The sequence below is a fragment of the Bactrocera latifrons genome, unplaced genomic scaffold (assembly GCF_001853355.1).
Source record: "Bactrocera latifrons isolate USDA-ARS-PBARC rearing strain unplaced genomic scaffold, ASM185335v1 scaffold_318, whole genome shotgun sequence".
In the NCBI taxonomy this organism is placed as follows: Eukaryota; Metazoa; Arthropoda; class Insecta; order Diptera; family Tephritidae; genus Bactrocera; species Bactrocera latifrons.
Window position 1 is genome coordinate 44338 of NW_017536830.1, and position 10996 is coordinate 55333.

The window sequence follows — 10996 nt, forward strand, 5'->3', positions numbered from 1 at the left end:
ATAACGGGATGATTCGTGATATCTCTGTGTTGAACACCTACATAGCATACATAAGGAAYATAATGCAGTCCTTTCAAAACAGTTTCTGGTGAAATGTATTTGCAGAAACCCACTGGTCAATTTTTCAGAAAAGCTATTCTTAACAAATGCGTATACCACATATCTTAAATTTTCGTCTATAATAAAACATAAATAAAATAGTTGATTTAGAAAATCCCGACTTTCATTTTTTAATACACAGATATTTGTATAATAATCGATAAACCTATTTGTTGATGATTTATCTAAATTTCGTGTAAACGTCAAATAAATAACAGAGAACGTAAAATAAACGTTCTCTTTGGTAAATGCCGGCATTTGACATTTCTTGTCCTCTTCATACATTTTACGTCCTCTTTTGGGTCCGTAATACAAAAAATTAGTGTAATACCACGTAAGCCCAATCAACTAACTTTGTTGTCTTGGTTAAATTGTTGAAATTAGGAAAATGTATCAGTTGGGCTTAAAAAGCCTGCAATTGCAGCTGCTTCTATTGGCAATAATAATAACGTTATCCGTAGCGCACGTCCCTCGACCAGTAGGTGTACCGCTATACAAGGCCTCATTGTACGCTCTTCGCTCGGACAAAAGTTGGGTATGTCTAGATAGCAAAAAAACAATTCGTCATACACAGATAAACGACGATTTCTGCGATTGCGAAGACGGTAGCGATGAACCAGGAACATCAGCTTGCCCAAATGCTGTTTTTAATTGTGAAAATGTTGGATTCCGCCAACAAGACATTCAAAGTTCACGTGTAAATGATGGAATATGTGACTGCTGTGACGGCAGCGACGAATGGAAAGATGGTGGTAATAAATGTGCAAACACTTGTTTAGAGTTAGGACGTGTAGAGGAAGAGATAAAACGATCACTAGCTGATTTACATAAGCGCGGTAGTGAAAAACGAGCAGAACTGATTAGCAAAGGTAAACAAATGCGCACCGAACGTGAAGCAAGACATAAAGTGTTGCAACAAAGACGTAATGAGCAGGAAGCAATTAAAGCAGAAAAAGAGCAATTGAAAAGAAATGCAGAAGCTGCTGAAGCAGAAGCATTGGAAATATATAAGGAGCAACAGCGTGAAAAAGATGCAGCTGCGGCCGAGGCCGCAAAATCACAAGAAGATTCACAGACCATGCGCTATGAGTCTGAAGCGGCATTTATTAAATATGACACGAACAAGGACGGTTTTGTGGAAGTAACTGAGTTAATGGTAGACATGACACTAGATCGTGACCGCAATGGCATTGTAACTGTTGAGGAAGCAAAGTATTTCCTCGATGAACGCGATCGCATTGATTTAGATTCATTTTATGATTTGTCGTGGCCACGCATTAAACCGCTTAAGATGTTGGCTGAAGGTATTTTTAAACCACCAACTGTCGAAGGTGTTGAACATCCAGAACAAGACGAAGGYGAAGAAGAGGGTCAGACGGGACCTACAGAATCAGATCAACTCCCAATCGAAGAAGGTAGTTTTTCATATTAATCATTGAATATGAATTATTTTTTATTATAATTGTATTTATAGGTCGTGAACATGAAGGTGCCTACGGAGAGGAAGACCTCTATGAGGATGAAGAAGGTGAAGCTGATGTTGGTGTAGGAAGTGTGGCAGACGCAACACATYCCGAGCCTGATTATGATCCGGAGACTAAACATTTAATAGATCTGGCGAACGAGGCTCGCAATACCTACTCCGAAGCGGAACAGAAAGTACGCGAAATCGAAAATGAGATTAAAGACATTGAAGATCAGACTTCAAAGGATTATGGGCTTAATGAGGAATATGCTGTGTTGGACGGCGAATGTTTTACATTTGAAGATCGAGAATACCTTTATACTTTTTGTCCTTTCGAACGAGCTTCACAAAAACAACGCAGCAGTGGGCATGAAACCAATTTGGGACGCTATGAGCAGTGGATAGGAGATGGTGATAAAAAGTACCAGAAACAAAAGTATGCCCATGGTACTGCTTGTTGGAATGGACCGCAACGCKTAACAATTGTAGACTTCAAATGTGGTCTTGAACATGCCATTAAATCTGTAGCAGAACCTAATCGCTGTGAATACAATTATGTGTTCGAAACACCAGCTGCTTGTGATGGTATTGTTGCAGACGACACTCGTCAACGAGATGAACTCTAAAATAAGGTGAAAAGAGATACAAGTGCTCACATTTATATTTTTAATGAACCTTCAATAGATATTTATCCACAGGTGTCTAGTGTCGTTTTAATTATAAAGGAAAAAAGTTAAGTGTAAACTCAATGTATTTAATAAATGTAATTTATACTGAATTCTAGGATCATCATCAGCATTCCTTTRATTGTAAATCATTACAGCAGGAAATTTATTTGTACACTTTTTATAATATATACGTAAGTTTAATTAGTAAATATTATTCACTTGTATTAACTGATATAATGATCAACATATATAAAATGTAATAATTTCCTGATTGAAATAAAGTAAATACTTCCGATCGCCTATTTACACAACTATGCCTTTGCCGTTTAAGTTAATTAAGTAAATACATCAAATCTGTTTGATTTTATTACGAAAAATCATTCAAGAAAAACGAAGTATATCAAGAGTAGATTGAAAACTGTATATCATAATGTATCGGATGTATGTAGATATATGCTTTTAGAAAAGTGAAAAAGTTCAAATATTATTACGCTTCATTTACGGCTAATTTAATGTCTTCCAAGTGTGCATCTAATTGGTGTTCTAGAGCTAAAATGTGGCCAGTATTGCAGTGCTCACCACCAACAAAAGTAAGAATCAGTGGCAATTTRTTCATTTGCACTACCTGTAAATAAAACAAAATTAATAATATTTATTGATACAATTACAAATGCTAAAAATGTTCTTTGACCAACCTGATAATTGGAATACATCGATATAATAACTTTGTTACGCCCCAAACCCAATTTTCCTGCTTGTTCACTGGCTGTTGCAAAAGTGGGTATGAAGGAAGGCATAAGCGCGAAGTCAACATTCTTATCCTGACTTACTCGTAACAGTGGCACTCCATCTCTGTCGGTAACTTGTATTATATAGAGACCATTGACCCTTTAGCGTTTAAGAAAATAGCAATTTATAAGAGAGATAGCACACAATATATTATATTTAGGAAATACGCACTTATGTAGTAGTCCATTGAAATATTTCTTTACTTCATCCGTCATATTTCACGAGATGCTCTGAATCCTGCGAATCCTGAGCACAATATTTSACTCCCAAAACTTAGTTTTCTAATCAAAACAAATCTCAATTCGCATTTATGCTTTGACCACTTACTAATAGGCACAATCAGCTGTTAAAATAAGCAAATAGAGTTCTCGGTTATCTACTGTAGAATATATACAACCATGGTTACCACACTTAATAAATTACTGAAATATAGCAAAAACAAGAAAACTTATTGCAACGGTAAAATTTTTCTCCGTGTTGAGTTGGGGTGASAAAATTTCTACGATGTAAAAAAATTTTTCGTTTCGCTGCTCAAATTGTAAAGTAAAATTTTGACATTTGAAACAGAAAATAAACGCAATAGCAACCTTTGAATATTTGTTTTGGTAATAATATCATTATATATATATAGCCGTAATATAAAAAAAAAATGTTAGACAATTTTTACTAGCCTTTACTCATTAAATTTTAAAAAACTTATTAATTTGCAAATTGTTTGTTCTGAATTAAACGATATAACCAGAATAAAAATTAATTTCTTTTGAAATGTGTCTCTCAAAATATCTATCGTGATCGATTTTCTCGATAATTTCAGAAGTATTTTTCTACACCATTGACAATAATTTTTCTTTTCTGTGCATCATTTAACAACAAAGCGGATAAAATTTTCTTATGGCAAATGATGTTTTAATGTTAGAGAATTAAGTAAAAACAAATAAAACATGGCTTTTCTACGAGGATCCCTTAATTATGTGTGGTGCACGACTAGTGTACTTGGCAAAGGAGCAACTGGGTCGGTTTTTCAGGTAAAAAAAATTTTGCATATTTAACTCGGGGAGTCACTACAGATATTGCGATAATGTTCTCAAACAGGGAGTCAATAAAAATACTGGCGAATCAGTGGCAGTGAAAACATTTAATCCCTATAGTCATTTGCGGCCACCGGATGTTCAAATGCGCGAGTTCGAAGCACTGAAAAAACTACATCATGAAAATATTGTCAAACTATTGGCAATCGAAGAAGATCAAGAAGGCCGTGGCAAGGTAATTGTTATGGAATTATGTACCGGTGGAAGTCTTTTCAATATACTCGATGACCCTGAAAATTCTTATGGACTACCAGAGAATGAATTTCTATTGGTGCTGGAACATTTATGTGCTGGAATGAAACACTTACGTGACAATAATTTAGTGCATCGCGATTTAAAACCAGGAAATATAATGAAATTTATTTCGGAAGATGGTCAAACCATATACAAGCTAACTGATTTCGGTGCCGCTCGGGAATTRGATGATAATCAAGCATTTGTTTCACTTTATGGAACAGAGGAGTATTTACATCCCGATATGTATGAACGTGCTGTGCTACGTAAACAAATAAATCGTTCATTTACTGCAAATGTGGACTTATGGTCCATTGGTGTCACCCTTTACCATGTAGCAACTGGAAACTTACCATTCCGTCCTTTTGGTGGCCGTAAAAACCGCGAAACAATGCATCAAATTACCACGAAAAAGGCGTCCGGGGTAATTTCGGGTACACAACTATCCGAAAATGGACCAATCGAATGGTCAACTACGCTTCCATCATATTGCAATTTGTCCGAAGGTCTCAAGACATTGGTGACACCGCTCTTAGCTGGTTTGTTAGAAAAAAATCGAGAAAAAACCTGGTCGTTTGATCGTTTCTTCCAAGAAGTAACATTAATTTTGCGTAAATTCGTTTTGCATGTTTTCTTCACAAATCGCACCACTTCCGTGGAGGTTTACCTCGAACCAGACGAACAAATTGATAATTTTCGTGAACGCGTATTTCTACAAACCGAAGTACCAATAGAAAAACAAATACTTTTATTCAATAACGAGCATTTGGAAAGAAAGGTGACGTCCTCCTCCATATGTAAGTGCCGACTCAGCTATTCAAATAAGCTTTCGGTTATTTCAATTATAATTTCTTCTTTATTTTAATAGCTAAAGCTTTTCCTAAAACCACAGCAGAAAATCCAATATTTCTATATAGTAATGATGACAATAATGTACAACTGCCCCAACAATTAGAATTGCCAAAGTTTCCTGTATTCCCAACTAACGTGTCGGTTGAAAATGATGCAAGTCTTGCTAAGGTGGGTTTTTGCTATTTGGTTCTGAGTGTATTTTAATGAGTATTTTATTTATTATTTTTTAGGCCGCTTGCAGCGTTGGGCATGAATGCAAGAGACGTATTGACACCTTTACATCCATGGATATTTTAATGAAGCGTTCTGTAGAACAATTCATAGCAATGTTAATAACAACTATAACTTTACTGTTAAAGTATGTATTTATCCTTTTATATTTTTGTAGCTAAACTTGCATTTAAAATTAATATATATATATATATATATTTTTWTTTWTTTTTTATAGAAAAACCAAACATTTGGAGAATCTGCTGACAACAACACTTGATTATGCTGATGCAGTTAAACGCATTGGGACTTTAGTAAGTATACATCTAAAATACGTATGCACTGTACTGCTGTAAGTTTCCCATAAAATTTTTGATAACCAGAAGGAACTGTCGGAAACCCCATAAAATATATACCATATATGTATATATGGATGGCATGATATGCATACATATGATSAGCATGATGAGCTTTTTCTGCCCAAGAAGCTGCTCAATTGTCGATATCGAACCGCTATATCATATATGTAGATACAAACTGAACGAATAAAAATATGTTCTTTTAAAGAAAACATTTTTATTTCACAAGATATCGCCACAAAAAAGTTTTATATTGCCAGATCTTACTTCTTTTTTTTTTTTTTTAGACAAAATCAGACAATGAACTCAAACCAATCGTTTCTACTCTGTATGATCTCAAGCCCAATTTTGATGATGCTGCCGATGTTATAATGCAAATGTATAAACATTTCGTCGCTGAAGACGCTCTGAAGTGCGTACTTACATATTAAAAAAAAAAAAAAGACTAAATTAAAAAGTTTACACTTTTAGTGATCAGTGGTCATCTGCCATGCACGGCAAGCGGTGTCCTTGTCGCACCAGGGCCAGTCCGCGAGCGAAGTACTTGGTGGAGCGACTGCGTGATTCCTGGCAACATTTRCTACGTGATCGCGCAACACGTACCTTAACCTACAATGACGAGCAATTTCATGCTTTGGAAAAGATAAAAGTGAGTATTCAGATAAGATAAGCCAACAATAATGTTATTCTTATTTTATATGTCATCCCCTTCTCTTTGATAGGTTTTTCGTAATGGCGATCGCATCAAAGCTTTGCTAATTGATGACGTTAAGCCCGCCGTAGCGCAAATGGCCGAATGCCTCGCCGATTGGTATAAACTAGCACAAACCGTCTATCTTAAAACSCAGATATTGGAAAAGGACGTACGCGACTATGAACGTAAATTGAACGATTTACGTGATGAGTTGTATCATTTGAAGTCGGAAATGAAAGTCGATGAAAATAGTAAAGCTTCTACCAACAATAATAATAAATTATCAAAGAACGTACAGAAAAGTTTTATTAAGGTGTGTACATACATATATAAATATATTTCTATAAATTCTATAAATTTATAATATAAATATATATTATTTTTGTAGAAAATTCACAAACAACACGAAGAAGTTTTACAAATAATGAATCAAAATGCAATGCTCATTAATCGGCTTAAGGAGTTGGGCATTGATTGCAGCAGCGTGAAGCAGTTTGAAACTGTGCTAAACAAAACGTAATCAATATTCTGTTGAAGAAAGTAAGATAAGACTGTGAAAATAACTATAGGGACTCAGGCTTATAATTTTCATATTCTATGACATTTTTCATATATATATGTATGCATACATAGCCTATTTACATATTCCTAAAGCGAAAACTATTTCTATAATTTTTTTTTTTACAGTACATGACAAAATATTATATACACTTATTCCATATTTGATCTTTTTTCCTGAGTCCTAGTGAATCTGTTATAGAATAAGTATTCAGTAGACTTTGAAATACAGAGTTGCGTAACCATTTTATTGAGTCTAAAAATGTCCAAGGACACCGCTTTATTAGCAACTTGTGCATCCAAATTAATGCTTGTTGCAGAAGTACCTATAATTACGTATGTTTTCTAAATTTCCTTTAGTTAAGTATGTATGTATGAATGTAAGAACATAATGAAATATTCTTAAAGTTGAATTTATTATAGCTTTTAATTAAGAAATTTTTGTATTCTAACTATTTTACCCAAAGCAAAACAATAATGATTTCAAATATGAACGSCTCATGTTATTATTGATTATTCACTAGCTAGCACGTTGAACTTTGCTGATCTCTTACATTTTCATTTGCATCGAAYCTATAATAATAATTGTTGTAATGGCAGAATCCATTCTTCAAGTAATTTCGAGAAATGATGCCGAGTTGACAGTCCTTTTTTTAGATAAAAATCTGGTTCCGTTACTTAGACCTGACTGTGATGGGAACGGTTAACCACTAGCAATGGTAATATCACGTAAGCTATTGCATGTGGTCATAATTCTAGAGATTGCCGGCGAATCGTGAATGTGTTCTGTCCGCGTCATCCTACATATTTCGAGCTCAACATCGCAGGGCCACTAACTATAAGTCTGAAATTCTGAGCATGTCTTGAGATGACCCGATGTATTGAATGTGTTGCACCTAACCGAACTGGTATTTGGATTGAGTCTTTTATCTCATAACCAACAAAAAACTTTCCACTGACCGACATATAGTCAAAACGAACCTTATCCAAATGATGGCACGACACTAGCCAGTAGAACAAGACAAAGAAACGTTGTTGGCAATATACAAGGCAATCGAYCAGGCGGTTCTTAATTATCTAACCCTTACGCACCAAAAAATATTAATGTAGCCTTAACACTCGAACTTCGTCCGATATGTGCATATTTTTCAGATTGTTGTTCACCTGTGTTTTCTGATTCAATACACACGTCCTTTTCACCACAAAAAGCCGCTCTTTTGCTTGAACCGCCGATATCGTACCACTATAGCATGTAGCTGCCATACAAAGTGACCGATCAAAATCAAAATAAAGATCTTTACACACTGTTATACTATAAGAAATGGACCTATAAAAGGCATTAAGCTTCAATTCAAGCAAAGTTTATTCTAAATTTTGGTTATGTTCTTCATACAACATATTATTAAATTAATGTAACAATTATAATTAAACGAATTAAATAATATTACGAAATTGAGCAGCCGCACCACTCAATTATATTATGATTTTAGAGCCTTTTCAAAAAATTCTACCATTAGTGGATACACATCATCATACTGTTCACTTTTTTTCCTTCGCACTTGATCACGGTAACGTTGCAATGCACCTGATATCAATTCTAACTTTTCACGGTCCGATGTATGTCCATCTAACCATTCCATCAAACGTTCATTCGACCAATTCGCGGTGGTATGCGGACTCTGAAGTTCGGCACTGCCATGCCCGAATAATAGAAACAACACAATATAGCTGGGCACCAGTGAATCATTACCAACACTTTGTTTCACCAATTCTTTTGGAGGTTGCACAATTAAGAACGACATTGCACGTAGTAAGCGAGCASAATTTCCTAAATCTGGCAAATTAGGGCAAATCGGTTTAAGTGCTTGTTCCATGTGGTTGCAGTCATTATTTAGACGTTGGCGCCCTGCATCGCTGATTGGACGMAAAATGCTCATATTGTGCACAAATAACTCTATGCAACGTTTAGCCAATTCATGACCACACTTCGCCACCAACTCTTTATCTTCGAAGGGGCCAATATGATTCTGCCAGACGCGGCTAATAAATTCCTGTAATGCAACATATTAATAAATAAATACAATATAAACATTTTTCATTACATAATGTTACTTACCTGCAACTCCTTCATGTACATTGAAGGGCCGACAATAGATATTTTTTCGGAACTAAGTCCTGGTTCACGATGCATGCTAAGCAGTATAATACTAATCGTTGACAAAATTGAATTCATAATCTGCTGTAATATGGTACCAATTAATATATTCGTTTGTTCCAAAGATTTTAATATTTCTTGTTGTGCCGACGATTTTGATTTCGAAAATTGCACATTCAAGTCGGTTAACATGCGACGTACGGAGTCTTTATAGTAATACAAAATATTCGCCAATATCACATTTTGTGTTTGCAGGAAGTTTGGAATGTCAACTACTTGTTTGGAATCGGGACCCAATTTGATTTGTGACTCTAGTTTAGTGCATAAGTCTTTGCCACAAGCTATAAAAACAGCTCCAACGGAATTTGTTAACCGCGTGTCTATTAGAGCAGCACTTAATTCTGTAGAAGCAACTCGTATAAGTGCATCAACCGTTTCATTTGATGGTAAGTCGACACCAGCGAGACAAGCTTTCATATTTGCGGCACACTTGCTTATATAGCCCACTTCCAATGAGGAGAACATGTCGTTATCGAACAGAAATTCACCATTCAAACGCTGCTCGAAGCCACGTGCGGAGGTCAACAATTTTGCTAAGCCTTCTTGTAATGTTTGCGTTACGTGAGCTGGACTATCAGTAAAGGTTTTGCGTAATAGCTCTTGCACGGCAAACCAAAAATGGTTATGGACATCATATATTTCKGTTGAATCGAAGCCAAATTGTCTTATTTGATCCAAAGCGCGTTTTAACAAATTTACTTGTTCGCAACTTTCATAAAGTTCTTCATATAATAGCCAGTGTAGTGATTTCCAAAATTTGGCTCTGAAATTTTGAGTCGTGGTCAGCATAGGTGTTTTCCCAGGACCACGTACTGTACCACTAGGTTTGGGGGCAACGGTGTTACCACTTTTGGTCAAAACGGTAATATCTGTCCCAGCAAAACAATCTCTAAGTGATTGTTCTAAGTCGGAGATGTACGTTGCTACTAAGTTATCTAACGACTTTTGCAGTAARTTGAAGTTTTTAACTATCTAAGAAAATTGATTATGCACATTATGTACTGTGAGTACAAATAAATACTTTATATTATTACCTTTAGAGCATTAATTACTAAAACTTCATTCCTTTCCTGCAGACCTGTTATAAGTTGCATTTGTGTTAGGTTTCTTAACTTTTGTCGAGAGCTTATAACTTCGGCTCGAGCATTTTGAACGAAATCAATTTTTTTTAAATCTTCGTCATCAACCAATTGTCCTAGTTCATAATGAAGCTCCGCTTGTTTAAGCACATCCTTCGTAGAACGTAGTTTCGCTGTCAGTGTTAGTAATGTGCCGGCCGAGCGTAGAAGGTGCGATAACTCGTGCAATCGTCCCAAAATACGCGTTTGGTTATCGACCTGTTGGTATTGGGTATCAATTTGAGATTTCAACTTTTGTCCAGTTCCTCGAATTTGTTCCACATCGTTAGCTAAAGTATTGAGGGCAACATCAAACCGCCCAGCATGTGTTGCCTGCTGAAGTAAAGCATCATGTTTTTCGCGTACTTGGTGATGTAGATCGTCATTGACATTTTGCAAACGTCTTGTAAGTTCCTGAATTTGCTCCTGAATTGTCGTGTTGGCATCTATATTCGTAATAGATTCGTCATCTAATTCCAAATTAGACCTTAGAATGATAGATAATTAAAATAACTATAATGTTATACAGTTGCGTTATGACTAGTAGTTACATTTGAGCATTGATTTGATACAAGTATGAAGTGCACAAATATCACAGGTTTTCCGCAAATTTGGTTTGCAAATCAAAACAGAATGAAATACGGGAT

The 10996-nt window shown here is 35.5% G+C and overlaps 4 protein-coding genes across 6 annotated transcripts; 2 read left to right on the forward strand and 2 right to left on the reverse strand.

The window, feature by feature from the left end:
- Positions 1-351: 351 nt before the first annotated feature.
- Positions 352-2540, forward strand: LOC108970953 (glucosidase 2 subunit beta). 2 transcript variants are annotated; one of them, XM_018936690.1, is made up of 3 exons: positions 352-1514; positions 1574-2196; positions 2263-2540. In XM_018936690.1, exons 1-2 carry the CDS (start codon positions 488-490, stop codon positions 2188-2190), a joined length of 1644 nt encoding a protein of 547 aa, XP_018792235.1. In that variant the 5' UTR covers positions 352-487; the 3' UTR covers positions 2191-2196; positions 2263-2540. The 2 variants fall into 2 exon arrangements, with proteins under 2 accessions (XP_018792235.1, XP_018792234.1); XM_018936689.1 differs by having other exon boundaries at positions 1574-2342.
- LOC108970954 (ragulator complex protein LAMTOR3 homolog) lies at positions 2298-3355 on the reverse strand. The gene is made up of 3 exons (XM_018936691.1): positions 3193-3355; positions 2928-3120; positions 2298-2857 (listed from the first exon to the last, which is right to left on the reverse strand). The coding sequence occupies exons 1-3, from the start codon at positions 3234-3236 to the stop codon at positions 2720-2722; spliced, it is 375 nt and encodes a 124-aa protein (XP_018792236.1). The 5' UTR covers positions 3237-3355; the 3' UTR covers positions 2298-2719.
- Positions 3356-3470: 115 nt separating this feature from the next.
- On the forward strand, positions 3471-7400 carry LOC108970952 (serine/threonine-protein kinase TBK1). 2 transcript variants are annotated; one of them, XM_018936687.1, is made up of 10 exons: positions 3471-3626; positions 3836-4046; positions 4114-5140; positions 5212-5363; positions 5426-5553; positions 5644-5719; positions 6052-6176; positions 6236-6413; positions 6487-6771; positions 6847-7400. In XM_018936687.1, exons 2-10 carry the CDS (start codon positions 3963-3965, stop codon positions 6976-6978), a joined length of 2187 nt encoding a protein of 728 aa, XP_018792232.1. In that variant the 5' UTR covers positions 3471-3626; positions 3836-3962; the 3' UTR covers positions 6979-7400. The 2 variants fall into 2 exon arrangements, with proteins under 2 accessions (XP_018792232.1, XP_018792233.1); XM_018936688.1 differs by lacking the exon at positions 3471-3626 and having other exon boundaries at positions 3830-4046.
- Positions 7401-8361: 961 nt separating this feature from the next.
- Positions 8362-10989, reverse strand: LOC108970951 (conserved oligomeric Golgi complex subunit 5). The gene is made up of 4 exons (XM_018936686.1): positions 10901-10989; positions 10266-10836; positions 9133-10203; positions 8362-9067 (listed from the first exon to the last, which is right to left on the reverse strand). Coding segments are annotated over exons 1-4 (2217 nt in total). The 5' UTR covers positions 10903-10989; the 3' UTR covers positions 8362-8494.
- Between the last annotated feature and the right edge of the window lie 7 nt (positions 10990-10996).